Source organism: Octopus bimaculoides, chromosome 9 (genome assembly GCF_046866305.1).
Source record: "Octopus bimaculoides isolate indiv1 chromosome 9, ASM4686630v1, whole genome shotgun sequence".
Classification (NCBI taxonomy): Eukaryota; Metazoa; Mollusca; class Cephalopoda; order Octopoda; family Octopodidae; genus Octopus; species Octopus bimaculoides.
Window position 1 is genome coordinate 30,731,816 of NC_142936.1, and position 24,000 is coordinate 30,755,815.

The following is a 24,000-nucleotide window of genomic DNA, read 5'->3' on the forward strand; positions in this document are numbered from 1 at the left end:
GAACACCGCCTTCCCAAGATCTGACTCCATGGTGAACTGTCTGAATGAAAACGTCCTCGTGGAGCCCCCTTGAGGCGGTACAAGAACCAACTCATATCAACCTTGAAAAGCACCAACATCGACCCCGCACACTGGGAGGATATCTCGGCAAACAGACCCCTCTGGAGACACACCATCAAAACGGGTTCAGCGGACTTCGAGAAAACCCGAGTCGCAAGAGCTGAACTCAAGAGATGGGAGAGAAAGCTGCGTCTTCTCCTTCCCAAACCAACCCCTTCTATCCCTAGTCCGCAATGTCTCCATATGTTTCATGCAACACTTGGATTGTGGAGCCATCTGTGGTTCAAACACCTAGGGAAATGAACTGGATTGCAAACTTGGAAACACGAGACACAGCCAACAACAACACAACAAATTGTGAAATTTAATTTAATTTTAATTTTGATAAATTAAATTAAATTGAATTTTTACCTGTAAATTTGGATTTTTATCCCTAGTATTATAATTATATATATATATATGTATGTATATATATATATATATATATATATATATATATATATATATATATATATATATGTGTGTGTGTGTGTGTATATACATGTATGTATATATTTATTTACATTATTTACATTTGACGGATATTCGTCCTCATCTTGTTTGTTGTTAACACAACGTTTCGGCTGATATACCCTCCAGCCTTCGTCAGGTGTCTTGGGGAAATTTCGAACCTGGGTTCTCATTCCTATCGATGTTACTATTATTATTATTATTATATTATTATTATTATTACTATTATTAATCAGGTCGCTGCCGTGAATCGAACTCAGAACCTTGGGGTTCCGAGTTCGATTCACGGCAGCGACCTGATTAATAATAGTAATAATAATAATAATAATATAATAATAATAATAATAATAATAGTAAAATCGATAGGAATGAGAACCCAGGTTCGAAATTCCCCCAAGACACCTGACGAAGGCTGGAGGGTATATCAGCCGAAACGTGTTAACAACAAACAAGATGAGGACGAATATCCGTCAAATGTAAATAATGTAAATAATTCCTCATCTCTTAAATATAGACGGGGTCGAAGGTGTGGGTATACTTCTTGCAGAGAAATGGGTTGATAAGGTAATCAAGGTAGTTAGAGTCTGCGTTAGAATACTTAAAATTAGATTAGTGCTACATCATGGGTTAGTAACCATTATCTCAGCCTATGCCCCTCAGCCGGGGCTACCTGATGGACAGAAAGAACGATTTTATGACACCCTCTTGCTGACTACCTCATTGACAAATGACAAGGACCTTCTCTTTGTGGTTGGTGATTTCAGTGGACATGTTGGACAACATGCAGGGGGCTTCCATGGCGTAAATGGAGGCTATGGTTTTGTTTCCCGCAATGAGGAGAGAACCAGGCTGCTGGAGTTCTGTGATGCAAATGATCTTATGGTTTGCAATACTAACTTCAGGAAACCTGCCAGTCATCTAGTCACCTACTAATCTGGTAGACACACTAACCAAATTGACTACATTCTTGTCAGGGAAAGGGAAAGATGGCTGCTTATAAATGCCAAAACCTTCCCAGGCGAAGAATGTACCCTACAACATAGACTGGTAGTTAGCGACTTCAGGATCAGGGCTAAATGGATGCCCAGAAGATGACCAGCATGGAGGAGAAGGATCTGGAAGCTAAGAGATCCTGCAAATGGACAGAGATTTAGAGACATATTACTTGAAGCTTTTGATGAAATAGAGTGGGATATAGCATCACATGATGTGGAAGACAACTTGAGTTGTCTATGGGACAACCTGCTGAGAGCCACTGACCAGATCTATGGATGGTGCAAAGTCCCCTCACGATCCAAGGTAACGTGGTGGTGGAACAATGTTGTTAACAAGGCCATTTGGGAAAAGAAACAGGCTTGGAAGGACTGGAAAAATGGTGGTAGCATGGAATTGTATCAGACTGCCTGAAGGGAAGCTAGGAGACAGGTTTATTTAGCCAGAGGGGAAGCAGATAAGAAAAAATTTGCCAATGTTTTGCGTCATGAGGACCAAAGACTTGAGGTATTTCGTGTTGCAAAACAGTGTGTGAGAGAGAATCGTGATGTCGAAAGAGAGAAATGTGTCTGCATGGATAATGGTTCGCTTGCATGAAACGAGGCTGCAAAGAGAGAGGTTTGGAGACACCATTATGAAAGGTTGCTAAATAAAGAGAATGAATGGGAGAAAGAGAGTCTGCTGAATGCCCTCCCAACAGAGGGACCAGCTATCCAAATTGTCAGTACTTTGGTAGATAAAGCAATTAAGAGTATGAAGACAGGGAAAGCCCCTGGCCCATCAGAAATCACTGCAGAGATGCTCAAAATATCTGGCAGTGTTGGCTATAGCCTAGTCATCCGTATAGTCAACCAGGTGATACATGAATGAGTCATACCCAATGACTGGTGTAGCAGCACCATAGTCAACTGCTACAAAGGTAAAGGTGTCGCTTTAGACACAAACAATTACAGAGGTATCAAGTTGTTGGACCAGGTAATGAAGGTCACGGAGAGGGTCATAGCCCAACTAATTAGGGAGAGAGTCAGTTTAGCTGAGATGCAGTTTAGATTCGTGCCAGGGAAAAGCACCACTGATGCTATATTTCTGGTAAGACAGCTGCAGGAGAAATACCTAGCCAAAGATAAACCTCTGTACCTGGCTTTTGTTGACATGCAGAAAGCCTTTGACAGGGTCCTCCGATCCCTTATCTGGTGGTCAATGAGGAAACTAGGGATAGATGAATGGTTAGTGAGAGCTGTGCAAGCCATGTACAGGGACGCTGTCAGTAAGGTGAGGGTTGGCAATGAGTACAGTGAAGAATTCTGGGTAGGAGTAGGGTCCACCAAGGAGCCTCAGCCCCCTCTTATTCATCAAAGTCCTCCAGGCAATAACAGAGGAATTCAAGACAGGATGCCCCTGGGAGCTCTTCCATGCTGATGACCTTGCTCTAATTGCTGAGTCACTACCAGAACAAGAGATGAAGTTTAGGGTGTGGAAGCAGGGATTAAAATTGAAGGGCCTTAGAGTCAACCTAGCTAAAACCAAAGTCTTAATAAGTAGGAAGGCAGACAAACCACAAATCCCTTCAGGTAGAAACTCCAGATGTACCCAGTGTAAGCTATGGACACATAAGAGGTGCAGCAATATCAAAGGCAGGCCAATTGGGAAGATAGTTTTTGTATGTGACAAATGTTCAGGAGCAATAAACACTGAAAATGTGCAGAGAACAACTTGTCACTTTCCAGGTAGAAAAACAACAAGTAATTGATAGCTTCCATTACCTAGGTGACCAATTCAGTAGTTGGGGTGGATGCCCTGAAAGTGTAGCTGCTAGAATAAAAATAGCCTGGGCAAAGTTCAGAGAGCTCCTATCTTTACTGGTGAGAAAGGGCCTCTTGCTCAGAGTAAAAGGTAGACTGTATGATGCATGTGTATGAACAGACATGCTACATGGCAGTGAAACATGGGCCGTAAGCTCGCAAGGAATGAAGCCAGTATGCTCCACTGGATGTGTAATGTCAGTGTGCATCCACGACAGAGGATAAACACCCTGAGAGAAAAGTTGGACTTAAGAAGCATCAGATGTTGTATGCAAGGGAGACGACTGTGCTGGTATGGTCATGTGTTGTGAATGGATGAGGACAGCTCTGTGAAAAAGTGCCAAACCCTAGCAGTTGAGGGAACCTGTGGAAGTGGTAGACCCAGGAAGACCTGGGATGAGGTTAGGGTTCGAACATTGGGACTCACTGAGGCAATGACTAGTGACTGAGACCTTTGGAGACATGCTGTGCCTGAGAAGACCCGACATGCCAAGTGAGACCATAACCTGTAGCTTATGCCAGTGGTGTAACCAGCCCACTTATGAGTATCCTTCATTCATTGGACAATAAACTTTGCGTGTGAAGACCTGTTGAGGCAAGTGAAATCAGAATCACTGATGCGGCTGATGACAGAACTGCCTGATTGGCACTCGTGCCAGTGGAACGTTAAAAGCACCATCTGAACGTGGTCATTGCCAGCGTTACCTTACTGGCACGTGAGGGTGGCATGTGAAAAACAGCATTTGAGCGTGGTCATTGCCAGTGCTGCTGGACTGGCTCCCGTGCAGGTGGCATGTAAAAAACGCCTTTTGAGTGTGGTCATTGCCAGTACCACTTGACTGGCCCTCGTGCCAATGGCATGTAAAAGCACCCACTACACTCTCGGAGTGGTTGGTGTTAGGAAGGGCATCCAGCTGTAGAAACTTTGCCAGATCAGATTGGAGGCTGGTGCAGCCTTCTGGCCTGCCAGTCCTCAGTGAAATCATCCAACCCATGCCAGCATGGAAAGCAGACGTTAAACGACGACGACGATGATGATGATGATGATGATATATATATATACGTATGTATATACATATATATATATGTGTATACATATATATATATATATATATATATATATATATATATATATATATATATATACACACATATATATATTATATATACATATACATTTCCATATATACTTACTCATACACACACACACACACACACACACACATACATATATATATACATATACATGTATATATATACATACATATATATATATATATATATATATATATATATATATATATATATATACATACATATAAAAATATTAATATTTCTAAATCTCTCTGAAGGAGACTACAGCAGCAGTACTGGGTATTAATAGTTATTGCCAAGCTAACATGGCAGTCCGGGAAAATAGGACGAATGCTGCTGTGGATTAGCTCCAAGAGGCCATCGTCTCTAGCTAGCTTTGTGACACACAAACCTGTGTCCATTACAACCTTCGATGAGGGGAGGTCAGCAGCTTCCCCTTGCTGATTCAACATCTACTGACTAGTTTTGGGGTATTTGCCCCTTATCAATGTGGAGTAGCTGAGACCCAGCAGGCGTTGCTGCTGTCTGTCTGTTCGAAGGTTTATTTACCTATAATGCATCCACTGGTTTTCAAAATTAGAAATATTAATATTTCTCAATCTCTCTAAAGGAGACTATGGCAGCATTGCTGGATATTAATAGTTATCACCTGTGTCCATTACAACCTTCAAACAGGGGAGGTCAGCAGCTTCCCCTTGCTGGTTCAACATCCACAGACTAACTCCACTTCTGCGATGCCTGCTGGGTTCGGGTACTCCACATTGAAATAGTCTGTGGATGTTGAACCAGCAAGGGGAAGCTGCTGACCTTCTCTGTTTGAAGGTTGTAATGGATACAGGTTTGTGTGTCACATAGCTAGCTAGAGTCGATGGCCTCTTGGAGCTGATCAACGGCAGCATTCATCCTATTTTCCTGGACTGCCATGTTAGCTTGGCAATAACTATTAATATCCAGTACTGCTGCCGTAGTCTCCTTTAGAGAGATTTAGAAATATTAATATTTCTAATTTTGAAAACCAGTAGATGTATTCCACTGAATATAGGTAAATAAACCTTCAAACAGACGGTCAGCAGCGACGCCTGCTGGGTTCGGCTACTCCACATTGAAAAAAAGGAAAATACCCCGAAAATAGTCTGTGGTCGTTGAACCAGCAAAGGGAAGCTACTGACCTCCCCTGTTCGAAGGTTGTAATGGACACAGGTTTGTGTCACATAGCTAGCTAGAGGTGATGGCCTCTTGGAGCTAATCAACGGCAGCATTTATTCTATTTTCCCGGACTGCCATGTTAGCTCTAACCATCCCTCAATTCCCCCATACATTCATAAATTCAGCTGCCCACTTTTGCACTGCTGACATTAAAACAAGAAGTTTTGTTACAAACTGAACTTTTTTACATGTATTGGGAATAATTTTTAAAGTAGAACATTCACTCAGTCTATTCTGTAATTTTAACTGTAAATTGTTTCACAGAGTTCTGTCTGCTCAAATCTTGAGGCAGCTCTACCTTTATAATATGAGGTGGTATCTAAAGGTTCCCAGACTAGTTCTGTAGTGCACCAACAGATGGCAGCACACATGCACAGTGAGAGCTAACAATAACCTTCATGAGGCATTGTTGTGTTTACTTTGCAAGTTGTGAAATTTGTGTTTTTGTGATCATGTATATGCGATTTTTGTCATGGACAAAAAGTTAGAACAAAGAGCCATAGTAAAATTTTGCGTTAAACTTGGGAAGTCTGGTACAGAGACATTGAGTATGCTTTGGCAATCTTATGGTTATGAGCAACAGTTGTCACAATGGAAGAGCCCTTCATCTCCACAACCAAGAGCATGTTCATTGTTTTTTTATGACATCCACAGTAATGTGCATTGAGAATTCATCCCCTGGGCCAGACCATTAATTGAGAGTTCTACTGCAACATTTTGGAGCATTTGGGGGAGGACATTTGGCGAAAGCGACTGGATTTACAATAACAATGCACCCTGTCACTGAGCACTCCTCACTCGTGAGTTTCTTGCCAAAAACATGTTGTCGCTTCTGTACCCACCCTATTCACCAGATTTATGACCTGTGGACTTCCATCTCTTCCCGAAGAGAAAAAGGCAGCTCAGAGGTTGCCATGTTAACACCATTACTAAAATCCAGAGTAAATCATAGAAGTTCCTCAACTTGCTTACAGAAAATGACTTCCAGGCTGGATTCCAATGCTGGGACCAGTGTATTGCTGCATAAGATGACTATTTTGAAGGAGATGATGTTAAAACTTTGGTAAATAAGTTATTTTTTGTTAAACATAACTAATCTGGAAATTTTTTGATACCACCTTGTACATGTCTGCGTTAAAGAATGTGTAAATTTGTTCTTATTCCACCTCCTCTTTGTACTATAAATATATTTCTTCTCTTTATGATATCCAATTTTGTTATTAATCTAATAATCCATACATAGTGTCTCCCAAAATAGGAGAGTAAAAAATTATACATGAAGTATTTCAATTATAAATACTGTTCACTTACTAACTTACTATAAATTCAAACTTTTGTGTAATCATCTTTTTATGACATTTTTCATCTCTACTATTTATTTATTTATTTGTTATATAATTGTAATTAACTGTAGAATGAGAATTATTGTTTATGTATTAATGGTTTAAAACCTTAAATGTCTGAATTTTATAGCTACTCTTCCCCAGAAGCTATCGGGAACATTACAAGGACAAAGAACAAAGTTTCACAGTCATCAGCTTACAGTTAGTCAACCCAACATGAAAATTAAGCTACTACCTGCACTCCAGGATAATTATATGTACCTACTTATTGATGATACTACCAAACTTTGTGCTGCAGTTGATCCTGTTGATCCAAAACTGGTTAGTGTTTAATCCTATTACTTCAGGTGTTTGGTATGTGACTATAGTCTGTATGCAGTCAAATAAATATCATCTCTGTGTATCTTCATAGATAGAAGCATTTATGTTACAGTGCACATGTATACTATAAAAGTGGAATGGTTCAAAAGATAAATTGATTCAAGTAAAGTTAAATCATTTTCATAGCATTTTCTACTGTTTGGGCACTTGAAATTTTCACCAATGTTTTTCATCCCTCTTGGTTTTGACTATTTTTTTTATGAACTCAGGCTCCAACTGATCTGATATAGAATTAAATATTGGTTTGTCTTCCATTCAAGCTTGGTAATCCTGGTGGTATTCATCTCCTCTGCATGATATAGGTTTTGCAGGTTGTCAAGGAGCTCATCTATTTTTGATAGTTGTCTATTTTTATCCTACTGGTTATCCTTACACTCTCCTCACTGGGAAAGCCCTTTAGAGAGCTAGTTGTTTTTGGCAGAACACTTTATTTTGAATTGTCTGAGTTTATATATCTGTCAGGATAGGTGACAGATCTATCTTAGAATATTACTGGTGTCTGTCCAGGGAAAGATTATCTGTTATTTATTGTCAGTCATAAAACTGAAGTCAAAAAGTTCAAATTTGAAAAAATAATCTCAACCATGTAAGCACAAGCAAAAAGTGTGTATGTTAGTGTGGCTCAGAATAATCCCTAGAGATAGTAGAAGACTTCTGATACTGAGGTAACCTAATTAGCATGGAAGAGGATATTTTGAAAGTAGAGTTGCTTGAATAAGAACAAACTGGGGAAAGTTCAGAGAGCTTTTACCTCTGTTGGTTACAAGATATTTCTCTATCAGAGTGAAAGGCAGATTATATTATGCATATATATGAATAGCAATGCTGCACATTAGTAAGACAGTGGATCTTAATGCAGAGGACTTGTGAAGATTAGAAAGAAATGAAGCTAGCCTGTCCCATTGGATGTGCAACATAAGTGTGCATGAACAACACAGTACAAATGTGTTGTGAGAAAAATTGGGGCTACACTGGTATGGGCATGTGATGCATATGGATGAAGACAACTGTATAAAGAAGTGTCAATTACTTAAGGTGAATGGAGCTTATGGAAAAGGAAGATTGATCTCAGAACTTTGTCTCTCACAGAAGAAGTGTCAAAGGACTGGGATGATTAGATATGCAGTGCTTGAGAAAACCCATCCATCATAGTGAAACTTAGATTCTGGAAACGTGTTTGTATGTGTGTGTGTTTTGAAAATATTTAAGTGTAATTTCTACTGTACCTTTTCTTGGAGAGCATCCAAAAACAAACATTTTAATACCTCATTTGTGAAATTTGGATGAATATTTTAAGAAATACTAACAGAGATACCTGGCATTGCTCGGGATTAAAACGACAGTTTGTGTGTATATGTTGAAACAGGTGATACAGGAAATTGCAGCATTGGTGACAAAACATTTGTGGAGTAAATTTTAAAGCTTTGCATAAACGACAATTTGAATTTAGCACACCAATTTGGACAGAATTATCATTTTTATAAGAATGGGATGGATCATATCTGAAAGCAGCTCCAGATGTTGTGAAGAATGAATTTGTACATGGTTTGTTTTGGAGAGCTATTCTATTGGACCTCTGTTTAATCTGGCATGCTAAATGTTGTTTTAAGGATTCAGCATTAAGTGCTGCAGCACACCTTTGCTGATCTTGGGAAAGACCTATCTCCCCTCTTTCTTGAGACTCCATCTGATGTGCTGCAGCATGCCTTTGTTGATCCTGAGAAAGTCTCATCTTCCTTCTGTCTTGGGACTCCATCAGATGTGCTGCATGCTTTAGCTGATGTTGAGAAAGTCTTCTCTCCCTTCTCTCTTGAGACTGTATTTAACGTGCTGCAGCATGCGTTTGCTGATCTTTGGAAAGTGTCATGTCTCTTTTGTATTGAGACTCCATCTGATGTGCTGCAGCATGCCTTTGCTGATGTTGAGAAAGTCTCATGTCCCTTATCTCTTGAGACTCTTGCCTTCAGTTTTCTGCACTCCTTGCTTTATAGGTGTTTCTGGAGAGATTATGTTTTTCCTTTGGTGGCATACTTTTTTCCAATATTTTAAACAAAAAATTATGCACATTGAAAAAAATCTACATTAATCTCTATTTTTGTAAGCAGTTGTATGTACATAGTATGTGTATATTTTTGTATGCAATGTAAAGTAACGAAATATAAGCAAATTGTAAATACCTTGCAACTGCTACAATAATTATGAACTGTTAATGGAACAGTAGGTCCATATTTTTATATAACTTGGACCTTCCATGTAATTGTTTTTTGTCAAGAGTTTGTGTAGATGTATGTGTGTGTTTAATAGTGCCCCTGGACTGGCTCATGTGTGGGCGACACATGATATCTTTCGAGTGAGATCGTTGCTGGTGCCCCTGAACTGACTCTTGTGCGGGTGACACATGAAATGTTTGAGCGGGTTCATTGCCAGTGCCCCTGAAATGGCTCATGTGCGGGCGACGCCCCTGGGCCGGCTCTTGTGCGGGTGACACATGAGGTTTCTCGAGCAGGATCGTTGCCGGTGCCCCTGGACTGGCTCATGTGCGGGCGACACATGATATCTTTCGTGCGAGATCGTTGCCAGTGCCCCTCGGCTGGCTCTTGTGCGGGTGACACATGAGGTTTTTTCGAGCGAGATCGCTGCCAGCGCCCCTGGACTGGCTCATGTGCGGGCAACACATGATATCTTTCGAGCGAGTTCGTTGCCAGTGCCCCTGGACTGGCTCTTGTGCGGGTGACACATGAGATGTTTCGAGCGGGATTGTTTGCCAGTGCCCCCGGACTGGCTCATGTGCGGGCGACACATGAAATCTTTCAAGCGGGATCGTTGCCAGTGCCCCTGGACTGGCTCATGTGCGGGTGACACATGATATCTTTCGAGCAGGATCGTTTGCCAGTGCCCCCGGATTGGCTCATGTGCAGGCGACACATGAAATCTTTCAAGGGGGATCGTTGCCAGTGCCCCTGGACTGGCTCATGTGCAGGCGACACATGGACTGGCTCTTGTGCGAGTGACACATGAGGTTTTTCAAGCGAGATCGTTGCCGGTGCCCCTGGACTGGCTCATGTGCGGGCGACACATAATATCTTTCGTGCGAGATCGTTGCCAGTGCCCCTCGACTGGCTCTTGTGCGGGTGACACATGAGGTTTTTTCGAGCGAGATCGCTGCCGGTGCCCCTGGACTGGCTCATGTGCGGGCGACACATGATATCTTTCGAGCGAGTTTGTTGCCAGTGCCCCTGGACTGGCTCTTGTGCGGGTGACACATGAGATGTTTCGAGCGGGATCGTTTGCCAGTGCTCCCGGACTGGCTCATGTGCGGGCGACACATGATATCTTTCGAGGGGGATCGTTGCCAGTGCCCCTGGACTGGCTCATGTGCAGTCGACACATGATATCTTTCGTGCGAGATCGTTGCCAGTGCCCATGGACTGGCTCTTGTGCGAGTGACACATGAGGTTTTTCGAGCGAGATCGTTGCCGGTGCCCCTGGACTGGCTCATGTGCGGGTGACACATGAAATCTTTCGAGCGGGATCATTGCCAGTGCCCCTGGACTGGCTCATGTGCGGGCGACACATGATATCTTTCGAGCGGGATCGTTTGCCAGTGCCCCCGGATTGGCTCATGTGCGGGTGACACATGAAATCTTTCGAGCCGGATCGTTGCCAGTGCCCCTGGACTGGCTCATGTGCGGGCGACACATGATAACTTTCGAGCGAGTTCGTTGCCAGTGCCCCTGGACTGGCTCTTGTGCGGGTGACACATGAGATGTTTCGAGCGGGATCGTTTGCCAGTGCCCCCGGACTGGCTCATGTGCGGGCAACACATGATATCTTTCGAGCAGGATCGTTTGCCAGTGCCCCCGGATTGGCTCATGTGCGGGCGACACATGAAATCTTTCGAGGGGGATCGTTGCCAGTGCCCCTGGACTGGCTCATGTGCAGGCGACACATGATATCTTTCGTGAGAGATCGTTGCCAGTGCCCATGGACTGGCTCTTGTGCGAGTGACACATGAGGCTTCTCGAGCGAGATTGTTGCCGGTGCCCCTGGACTGGCTCATGTGCGGGTGACACATGAAATCTTTCGAGCGGGATCGTTGCCAGTGCCCCTGGACTGGCTCATGTGCGGGCGACACATGATATCTTTCATGCGAGATCGTTGCCAGTGCCCATGGACTGTCTCTTGTGCGGGTGACACATGAAATGTTTGAGCGGGTTCGTTGCCAGTGCCCCTGGAATGGCTCATGTACGGGCGACGCCCCTGGGCCGGCTCTTGTGCGGTTGACACATGAGGTTTTTCGAGCAGGATCGTTGCCGGTGCCCCTGGACTGGCTCTTGTGCGGGTGACACATGAAATGTTTTGAGCGGGATCGTTGCCAGTGCCCCTGGACTGGCTCGTGTGTGGGCGACACATGAAATCTTTCGAGCGAGATCGTTGCCGGTGCCCCTGGGCCGGCTCTTGTGCGGGCGACACATGAGGTTTTCCGAGCGAGATCGTTGCCGGTGCCCCTGGGCTGGCTCGTGTGCGGGCGACACATGGAATCTTTCGGGCGGGATCGTTGCCGGTGCCCCTGGGCTGGCTCTTGTGCGGGTGACACATGAAATGCCTTGAGCGAGACGGGATCGTTGCCAGTGCCCCTGGACTGGCTCATGTGCGGGTGACACATGAAGTCTTTCGAGCAAGATCGTTGCCAGTGCCCCTGGATTGGCTCATGTGCGGGCGACACATGAAATCTTCCGAGCGGGATCGTTGCCGGTGCCCCTGGGTTGTCTCTAGTGCGGGTGACACATGAGGTTTTTCGAGCGAGATCGTTGCCAGTGCCCCCGGACTGGCTCTTGTGCTGGTGACACATGAAATTTCTTCGAGCGAGATCGCTGCCGGTGCCGCTGAATTGGCTCTTGTGTGGGGTTCTGGGATTTTTCGAGCGGGATTGTGCTGGTGCCCCTGGGCTGGCTCTTGTGCGGGTGACACATGAGGTTTCTCGAGCGAGATGAGCGTGGCCTTTGCCAGTACCGCCTGACTGGCCTTCGTGCGGGTGACACGTAAAAGCACCCACTACACTCTCTGAGTGGTGGGCTTTAGGAAGGGCATCCAGCTGTAGAAACACTGTCAAATCAGATTGGAGCCTGGTGTAGCCATCTGGTTTCACCAGTCCTCAGTCAAATCGTCCAACCCATGCTAGCATGGAAAGCGGACGTTAAACGACGACGACAATACGTACAGACATATATATATATATATATATATATATATATATATATATATATACCGCCTGACTGGCCTTTGTAGGGTTTTCGAGCGAGATCGTTGCCAGTGCCCCTGGACTGGCTCTTGTGCGGGTGACACATAAAAGACACCATTTTGAGCGTGGCCGTTTTCGTGCGGGTGACACATAAAAGCACCCACTACACTCTCTGAGTGGTTGGCGTTAGGAAGGGCATCCAGCTGTAGAAACACTGTCAAATCAGATTGGAGCCTGGTGTAGCCATCTGGTTTCACCAGTCCTCAGTCAAATCGTCCAACCCATGCTAGCATGGAAAGCGGACGTTAAACGACGACGACAATACGTACAGACATATATATATATATATATATATATATATATATACCGCCTGACTGGCCTTTGTAGGGTTTTCGAGCGAGATCGTTGCCAGTGCCCCTGGACTGGCTCTTGTGCGGGTGACACATAAAAGACACCATTTTGAGCGTGGCCGTTTTCGTGCGGGTGACACATAAAAGCACCCACTACACTCTCTGAGTGGTTGGCGTTAGGAAGGGCATCCAGCTGTAGAAACTCTGCCAAATTAGATTGGAGCCTGGTGTTGCCATCCGGTTTCACCAGTCCTCAGTCAAATCGTCCAACCCATGCTAGCATGGAAGGCGGACATTAAACGATGATGATGATGATGATGATGTAATGAGTGTGCAAACACACTCACAGGAACATACACATTCATATAAAAAATGTGACGAAATGCACACATACACTCTCACATACAGACACATACATATAGTAAGAGAGGCACATACGGACATACATTCACGCGTGTCAGTCATCACATGTGTATATGTATGTGTAGATGTTTGTGTATGTTTAATAACGTACCTAACATGGAAGCACACCCACAGTCAGAGAGACATACACACTCATACACTCACATACATACACTCAGAGACACATACACACTCATATATGTGACATTGTCATGGTTTGAAATATCAGCAAATTGGTTGAAATCTTGTCTAATTGACCTGAATGAACAATTAGCCATATTTGTGATGCCATATCTTTGAAACTGAGTTGATAATCATCTTCAAATTACGCAAATTAATAGTGTCCATGGTATAGAAGTTGCCTATCTTTTTTCAGGTTCTTGAAAATGAAACTTTTTTGTAACAATTTTTTAAATATTTATGTAAAGCCTATTTTGTTACATGTAACAAATAGTCACTTTTGTGGTGTTTTAAGATCCAGCTAAATCCAAAAGTGCAAGCCACAGGGACTTGGGTTTTGGAACATTTATAGTAGGTATAAATTCTGAGATTTTGGAACATGATACCACTTCAATAAAATTTTAATAGACTATAAACAGCAAATTTTAATTTTAATAGACTGTAAACAGTGTAGTTTCAGTTCAGGATGCCCACATTTCTGGATTTTCTGTTTTGACAGAGATTTTTCCAATATCTTTTTCACCATAGCTTTGAAATGATGGAAAGGGAAGGCTTTTGTGAAAAAAAATTATTTTAAATTTATATTTTTCACTCTTTCCCCTCTTTCCTCTCATCCCCTTCCAGATTGATTTTGGCCATTTTTTGGCACTACACATTTGAAAACAGTGAAAGAATCTGATTCTTTCCAGAGTATGGCAAAAAGCTGAATCATGCTGCTTTACATATGACCTTCCAGTAGCAACTCTCTCCAGCCACTATTTGACCACAGTCTCCAGCAGCTTCACATAGCATCTGAATTGAGCCTAAAGCTGTATTTAAAGATGTGGGGCGGCATGACATCACCCTCCCCCCCCGGAGACACATCCAAAGACTACCACAGTTTGGGGAGACTTGGTTTCTATGATACTTGGGACATCATATGAATTGTAGGCAAGCTACCTCTTGTTCTGGGTGTTGTGCCACTGTACTGGTAGTTCTTTGCATCTGAAAAGAACCAGATCATTCCTGGTTCAACAGGATGCCTCAGCTTGCTCAGGAGCTTCTTTACTTTCATCGATTAGTTCTCCTTGGCCTTAGCTGTCAGAATTTGTCCCTTGCATCTCTTGTATGAGAGCCAGCTTCATGGTGACATCTCCAACACCTGTCTCTTTTGCCAAACTCATATTCCCTTGCTTGGTCGAATCTTCCATCACCATCATCCTGTCCTGCAGTTGTTGGATTAATTCTGGCGTATAGACGCAGTCTGAATACCTGCTGTGTCCTGTCTTGCTGGTCACAGCTTCATAGTCTCCATTGCAACTGTTCATGTCACATCTTATAGCCTTTACAGTGTTCACAGAGCATTGAGCAGCAGTCATGATGTTGACATTTTGATACCTGGTGCAATTCATCATGCCACAGATAACTCTTTTCCAATATTTAGATGGCTTCCAGTTCTTTATGTTAACTAACTTTTTCTCAATGACAACTTTAATCTTTATGCTCTTCTACACTGTTGACTGAAAAAAATCAACATAAAAGAAAATCATCAAATTTAGCCAAAATACTGTGTGTGTGTATATGTATGTATGTATGTTTGTATGTATGTATGTATCATCATCATCATCATCATCGTTTAACGTCCGCTTTCCATGCTAGCATGGGTTGGACGATTTGACTGAGGACTGGTGCAACCGGATGGCTACACCAGGCTCCAATCTAATTTGGCAGAGTTTCTACAGCTGGATGCCCTTCCTAACGCCAACCACTCAGAGAGTGTAGTGAGTGCTTTTATGTGTCACCCGCACGAAAACGGCCACGCTCGAAATGGTGTCTTTTATGTGCCACCCGCACAAGAGCCAGTCCAGGGGCACTGGCAACGATCTCGCTCGAAAACCCTACAAGGCCAGTCAGGCGGTACTGGCAACGGTCACGCTCAGGATGGTACATCTTATGTGCCACCCGCACAAGAGCCAGTCCAGGGGCACTGGCAATGATCTCACTTGGCTTGCCGGGTCTTCTCACACACAGCACATTTCCAAAGGTCTCGGTCAGTAGTCATCGCCTCGGTGAGGCCCAATGTTCGAAGGTCTTGCCTCACCACCTCAGCCCAGGTCTTCCTGGGCCTACCTCTTCCACGGGTTCCCTCAACTGTTAGGGAGTGGCACTTTTTCAAGCAGCTATCCTCATTCATTCTCACCACATGTCCAAACCAGCGCAATCGTCTCTCTTGCACACCACTACTGACGCTTCTTATGTTCAGCTTTTCTCTCAAGATACTTACACTCTGACGGGTATGCACATTTACATTACACATCCAGCGGAGCATACTGGCTTCATTCCTTGCGAGCTTACGCATGTCCTCAGCAGTCACAGCCCATGTTTCACTGCCATGTAGCATGGCTGTTCGTACACATGCGTCATACAGTCTGCCTTTTACCCTGAGTGAGAGTCCCATTGTCGCCAGCAGAGGTAAGAGCTCTCTAAACTTGGCCCAGGCTATTCTTATTCTAGCAGTTACACTTTCCGCGCACCCACCCCCACTACTAACTTGGTCACCATGTATATATATATGTATGTATGTATATATGAATGTATGTATATATATATATTTAACAGAAGAAAAGAAAATGGAAATAAGAAAGTTAATAATTTTTTATTATTAACAAATTGGTCATCTTCTCTTCTTACAGATGTTTCAATTAATACTCAATAATTTAATTACAAATTTGTACATTAAATTTTCATTTATGTGACATGAGTATAATTTTGTCAGAAAAAAAATTGATAGGTCCAAAGGTGCATCTTTTTTTACCTCTGACGAAATTATACTCATGTCACATAAATGTAAATTTAATGTACAAATTTGTAATTGAATTATTGAGTATTAATTGAAAGAAGCGAAGATGACTAATTTGTTAATAATTTACAATTATTTACTTCCTTATCTTCATTTTCTTTTCTTCATTTAAATGGATATAAACTATATGCTTAATATATACCTATTGATTTAAGGGAATTTCATTCCCCCAGAATACCAGGTATTGAACCAGTATTTCCTTGGATGCAACTGTCCTTTCACAAGGTTATCATATCCTCTAATTATATATATATCTCCAAAACAAACACACACACACACACACACACACCTTTGCCTCTTGCCCAGTTCCTCCTCTAAGCTTCACCACCATCATTCTACCCTAACCCCACTATTACTATAACTGCAGCATTTTGCTGAGCAGAACTGCATATTTCACAATTATTTTCTGTGATATGGGTTCTCTTTCTCACTTCCTAGAACTACTGCACTCATCATATATCCTTCATTCTTAATATTGTCTCTCTTCACTCACATTTTACACTGATCACTCTTTTATGCTTGTCAAATTAGTTCTCCTCAACTATCATACATCTCCTTTCCTCCAGCTCTATGTCTGTCCCTTTTCCCTCCTGTGCAACCTACCCATTCACATGTTATCTCTTTCATCCTTCTCATGTTTACTGTATCATTACTATTCTGCTCCTCACCCCCTTCTGTACTGCCTGTCATTATCTATTCTCTCCTTCCTTCCCCCTCTAATGTATCATCAACCACCCCTCCATCATTAACATCATTCAACTCTGCCCTTTTTCTACTATCTTCACTAGCTGTCCTTGTCTTTCTTCTCAAACCTTGTTCTTCTTTATATTTGCTCTATCACTCATTCATATCTTTAACCATCCCTCATTTCCCCCAGACACTCTTGCAATAGCTACCCACTCTCACTCCCTTTTCTTTGGTTTCCACTCACCTCTATTCACTTTCTTGTCATTCAGAGTTCGCCCTGATACTTCATCATTACTATTTTATCTCTCTTTCCAGCACCATTCCCAATTAATCCCACCCACTCTCCAATATTCTAAGCAACCCTGTAGTTCTTGTTTGCTTCTTGCTCCTTTTTTCATACTTTAACCAAGTAGCATAATGCCACTTTTCTAAACTGTAGACCCCAGCTGGTGAGCAAAGCTATGGTTGATTAAGTTTATGTAATGCCTGATGCTACTGCAAATCTATGTAATATGATGTAATCTGTTAGGGAGAGGAGGGGAAGCAGCATGTGCCTAGTGTGCTCTTGGGTGATTATGGTAACTGAATAATACCAGGGATAAAGAAGTGATGAATGTTAGGGACATGTGGGGTAAGCTTGATAGGGCCATGAGAATGGAGGTGGTGCAAAGCTCCATACATACAAGCAATTACCAAAGTGGTTTTAGAATATAAATTCTGTTGTGGTGGATGGTCTTCTCAAGGACAGAAAGGCACCAGATATTTCGGTCCTTTGTCATCTCCTTCATAAGGGTCAGCATCTTGAGATTGGCTTTCTTATACTCCATCTCATGTCTTCCACAAGTTCCATCCATTTTAAGTGATCAACACTTCTTTATGCAACTGTCTATACACATCACATGACCAAACCAACACAATCTTCTTTCTTGCATGCTACATCTAACTCCCCTTATGCCTAACTTCTTTTTCAAATACACTAGCTTTCTGTTGTACAAGGAGGTGCTGAAAAGTTCTTGGCTTTGAGTAAAAGAAAACACAGGAGGATCAGTTAATTATGATTTTATTCAACATATTCCCCTCTCAGATTCACACACTTATTGTAGCGATCCTTCAGTTTTTCTAAGCCCTGAACTCAAAAGGTTAGGTTTCCAGTCAGGCCTTTCACGATACCCTTATAGCCAGGAACTTTTCTGTACCTCCAACAGAACATACCAGCTCCATTCCTCTCTAATCTTCATGTCCTCTGCATTTAAGGCCATATAGAGAGAGTCCTTTGGTTGCTAACAGTGGTAAAAGTTCTTTTTTGTTGCCTAATTTCCCTTCTGGTTTCCTGATATAATTCTCTACTACCACCATTTCCCCAGTCTTTCCAGGCATGTCTCTTTGTTTTTATAGCACTGACTATCTCCTTGTTCCACCACCATATCACCTAATGTTGGGTTGTACATTCTTCACTGGAAAAAACTTTGCATTTACTAGTCTGTCTCATCTGGTGAGGATGTAATCAATATGGCTTGTGTGTCCACCAGACTGATAAGTGATTAGGTGGCTGGCTGGCTTCCTGAAGTTAGTATTGCAAATCATTTGCATCACAGATCTCCAGCAGTCTTGTTCCCTCTTCATTTCTAGAGCCAAAGCTGTAACTGCCATGCACACCATGGAATCCTTAGGAGTGCTGGCCAGCATATTCCTTGAAGTCATCAACTACAATAACCAAGCCTCTGTCATTTGTTGTTGAGGTAGTCTGCAAATAGACTTCATAAAATTGGTCCTTCTGATCATCTATCAACCAGACTAGAGCATAGGTAGAGATAAATCGAACTTAATTTATCTAAGATTAGTCTCCACTTAACTACCCTACACTGGCTACCTTATTTACCTTTTCTACCCATTTTTCTACCAAAAGTATGCCTACACAACCCATACCATCACTACTACCTATCCAAAAGGATTTGATTATCTTTTTTTTTTTACTTGTGAAGCGTCTTACAGAGGCTCCCCTCTGTCATAACTTGTTGAACACTACACACATCTGCATACCATCTCTCCAGCACTTCATTAATCTCACTGATCCTTCCTTTCATTGTGTCAACATTGATTGCGGTATTCCCTAAAATTATGGATTTGGAAAGAAGAGTGTGAAGAGAATTCTTGTGGAAATTTTGTTAGTGCCTGAAAAGATTTGTGTGAACATTTGCCAGCTGCCAGAAGGCTCTGGTACAGAGTTAACTTAATCAATGAATGACAATTTTCTCAATCCTGTACACCATCTTAGAGCAAGTGCCAAAAAATAGAGAGCAGAAGGAGCTCCAAGGCTAGGGCCTCAGCTTGGCCAAAAAGGACAGGGTGGGTACAATGTAAGGTTTAAGTATCTATATGTGTAGCGAAACCCACGTACACACACACACGTCTATATACACTGTGTATGCATACAGCTCTCATACACATGCATACAAGTATGTGGTGGCAGGAAGAAAGTTACTCAAATACTGTATTTATTCATACAGGACAAATGAGGGTGCATAATGAGTTGCTTGGGAAGAAAATTTGTGCAGATTTCAAATGAAAATGTTGCTGGGAGCAGGTGGTTACAGAGGTGCAGGCTGCTTTTAGAGTGTATAAGAATCTATTGTAGTGCCCTCATTATTACACATAGTAGTAGTAGTATTAGGGGGGGGGGAATGCACTGTAACAAGGTGTTGCTGCAGCCACCATGTGTTGGTGATTCTTTACTACTTCTGGTGGATGAACCCTCCAAACCATGGGTGTGCTTCAGTAGTCTTTGCTGGTGAGGGTTTTATGAGGTCAGAGTGCAAATCCTTCCTCAAACTCTTTTAGTTGCCTTCTACAGCACACAGAGGAAATGGGTCTATTCTTTGATATGCAAGTCCCCACACAACACTAGCAATGTGAAATGAAGTATTTCGCTCAAGAACATAACATGCCACTCTGTCTGGGAATTGAACTCACATTCTGATAATTTTGAGGGCAGCACCCTAACCACTAGGCCATGCACCTTCACATGGACTTAGAAAAGTATTTGCAATATTTAATTATTATTAATACTACAAGAAGTATATACTAACAAATTTAGTAATCTATATATATAAAAATGAGAATGTGTGTCTGTCTGTCTGTCTGTGTGTGTGAATCCCTAAAACTCGAGAACTACACAACCAATTTCATTCAAATTTTACACATGCCTTACTTTGTGTCCCGGTTGTGTTTTAGCCAAAAAAAATTTTGAACTTCTTGCATAGTTCGAGCCCACAACAACATAATATCTCCTCCACTATTTAAGTATTACGTGTCAAAAATGAAACAAAAACACTCATGTCAAATACTTTCACTTTAAAAATGAAGCTATTCCACTAACTGAAACAATCACATTTCGATACTGTAATGACAGATACTTTCATTTTAATGGTGTATATATATGTATATATATATGTATATATATATATATATATAGAGAGAGAGAGAGAGAGAGAGATGTATATGTATATGTACACGTATATGTATAGATATATATATAGATATAGATCTAAATGCATGCATGTATATGTATACATATGTGTAGATGTATATATATAGATGTATATATATAGATGTACATGTAATATGTACACATATATACATATATATATACATTCATACAGATATCTATACATATATACACCCATCACACACACACATACACATGCACACAAACACACACATTAGTCATTTGTTTTCTTATCCAAAACTACATCAAAAGTACTGAATGGATCGTTATGAAATTTGGAAATTATATTCTATGCATAACAGCCATAACCCCCATGAAAATTCATATATTTTTGATGTTGATGAAATTTTAACCATACATATTACACACAAATAAAGTAATATTTCTAACATTTCTTCTTCTTAGAAGTTACAAAGACCCCTTCATGGGGACTTCACACCCACAATTTAGTCATTTTTCCTAAGCAAAGACGAATACAGTTGTACCATTGGAAGCTATAGGGTCACCCGAACATAACAGATGAGCATTATTTGTAATTCAACGGTACAACAGTGTAAGACTATCCTTTCAGGTATACTTACATTGTGATTTCTGCAATGTGGGGCATAAATTGTCAAGTAAATGAGACGCATCTTTGCCTCCACTGATTCACTTGCAAAGTGTTGAGCAAAATTATTTCGTTGCAGACCTTCTTTGAGTCTTTTTATTATCACTGTGACACACATAGTCCCCAGTTGATAACATTGATTTCAAGGCCTTCCCAGATGAGTGACTGGTTGTTCTAAGACATTTATTGATTATAAATTTTTTCTGCACAGTTACCTATCAGTATAGTGGTCATTTGCAAACTCCAGAGGCGACACTTTCATTTCCCTTTACTCCACGCATCACACGTTGTTATTTCAATTGGGTCATGCCCTTCCAATTGCTATAGATCCATAATGCATCTTACAGCTGTGCCTGTCACCTGTATGGTGAGGAATCCTACATTGGGGAGTAGTAACAACTAGGCTAGGGTAGCTGACTGATTATCATGATCATTCGTCTTTTGCTTTCCTGTAGCTTTGCTCTCTTTTACAAACCCAGTGAACATACATATATTTCCTATTTCAAAGAAATTCAGACAATACATATTACACACAAGTTAAAAAGATTCCCAACAATTCAACTTCTCTGGTTGACATTAATACACCCACCCCCAATAGGGGCCTTAACTCCCACTTTTTTCAGCTCCATGAGCTCCATTTTTCAGGAGCAAAATCCTTTTAGGGTCCATGTAGTGTCTTAGGCCAAAAAAATTAACTTCTTGCATAGTTCGAGCCCACAGTAATATCATATCTCCTCCACTAATTCAGTATTACGTGTCAAAAGTGAAACAATAACATCACTCTACTGTAATGTCAGATACTTTCACTTTAACACTGAAACTATTCCACTATTTCAGTATTACCTGTCAAAAGTGAAACAGTAACATGTCGCTACTGTAATTTCAAATACTTTCTCTTTAATACTTTCAATTTCATACTGAAACTATTAAAGTGAGACTATACTCTCACATATATACAAGCATACTATAAGACCCAAGTTAAAAACATTCCCAACAATTCAACTTCTCTGGTTGACATAACACACCAACCCCCAATAGGGACCTTCATTCCCACATTTTAGAGCTCTATGAGCTCCATTTTTCAGGAGCAAAATCCTTTTTACAGGTTCCAGAAAACTGAAATTTTGGAATATGCGCATAAAGATCAATAGTATGGGATACATGTCTCATGATTAGAATTTTTTAGGGTGTGTAAAGAGGGAAAGAACCCTCATGTACAATTTTCATGAAATTCGAATCATATGTATTCCAGTTCCTTACAGAAAATATAACAGAAAAGTCTCATTCTTCAATTGCATGTAACACGGGCAACGCCGGGTATCTCTGCTAGTTTATATATATGAAACACTGTTAACCAACATATTTACTTTATAAACATCTAAACAATAAGCAAAGGACTCTAACTAAATATGGCCTTAACAATGAGGTGGCATTAATGGTGAAGTTATATATATATATATATATATATAATTGTGTCTTGGGAGATATTAATAACATTCACACTGGTTCAATTCTTCTTTATTATTAGTAAGTTGGCTGAATATCTATCCAACTAACTAACTTGCAAACCAAATACAGAAACGAATTATATAATGTATGAGGTAGGAGGCTCTAAAAGGGGTCTCAGGGAGTAGCATCCCTGCTTTCCCGAGCTAGTTTTCCACCATATTTCTTAAAAATCATGGTAGAGGCCTTGGTCTTGGAACCACTCGTATCTAGAAACTGAGGTTGGGTGTAAACAAGGGCATGCTCCACATAGAAAATCCAGCTCTTAAAAAGCCTCATGATAATAGCAAAGGAGAATGGACACCAACCAGTCCAAAGGTTGGGGTGGGCTGCACCTGCCTACCTGTAAAAGGAAGGTGCAAACCCTCATCCTGGGTTGCAAGCATGATTTTGCTTATGATGGAAGTTGGAATGTGGGCAGTCTGTGTGGAAGGGGAGCTGAGATGTGTGAGGAATTGAGAAAGAGGAGGGTGGATGTGTGCTGTGTGCAGGAGGTTGGAGGGGCCAGTATGCAAGATTTGTGGGGGTCAAGGGAAGAAGCTACAAATTGTGATGGTTGGGAAATGGCAAGGGGACTGGAGGTGTGGGAGTTTTGGTGATGGAAGAAATCTGTGAGAAGGTGGTGGAGGCCAGGAGAAAGAGTGACAGAGTGATGACAGTAGTGTTAGCATTTGAGGAAGAAGTGGTGAGGGTGATTTGTGGGTATGGTTCGCAAAGTGGAAGATGTATCGCGGAGAAAGAGCAGTTCTTTGATGAAATGGTGAATGAGTGGGACTTACAAAGGTAGATGAATTGGTTTTGGGCATGGGTGATTTTAATGGTCATGTTGGGAAATGAATCCAGGGCTTTGAGGGTGTGCATAGGGGAAATGGAATTGGGGAGAGAAATTTGGAAGGAAGGATGCTGTTGGAGTTTTGTGATGAGAAAGAGTTGTGTGTGGCGGATATGTGGTTTAGGAAAACAGAGAAAAGGAAGGTGACTTTCAGTGCAGGAAGGAATGAGAGAGATTGATTTCGTATTGGTTGGCAGGGAAAATAGAAAATATCTGAGAAATATGAAGACAATACCAGGGGAGTTGCAGCACAGGCTGTTGGTTGCTAACTTGGATAAGAGGAAAGTTTAAAAGGGCGTGAGAAAGGGAATGGTTGAGAGGAGAAAGGTGTGGAAACTGAAGGAAGAAGAAACAAGAGCAAGTTAAGGAGTTGGTAAGCATTGATGCACCGGATTTATGAAAGTCTTTTAAAGAAGGGGTGCTAAAGACATGTGACGAAGTGTGTGGAAGGATGAAAGGT

At 41.7% G+C, this 24,000-nt stretch overlaps 1 protein-coding gene across 2 annotated transcripts in view; it reads left to right on the forward strand.

Moving 5' to 3' along the window:
* The window catches only part of LOC106878959 (hydroxyacylglutathione hydrolase, mitochondrial), a 90,529-nt gene that overhangs the window by 18,931 nt on the left and 47,598 nt on the right, over positions 1 to 24,000 (forward strand). For both annotated transcript variants that reach the window (XM_052970536.2, XM_052970535.2), the window contains exon 2: positions 7,140 to 7,330. In XM_052970536.2, the coding sequence (XP_052826496.1) occupies positions 7,226 to 7,330 (105 nt within the window). In that variant the 5' untranslated portion in view covers positions 7,140 to 7,225. The remainder of the gene's footprint in view (positions 1 to 7,139; positions 7,331 to 24,000) is intronic.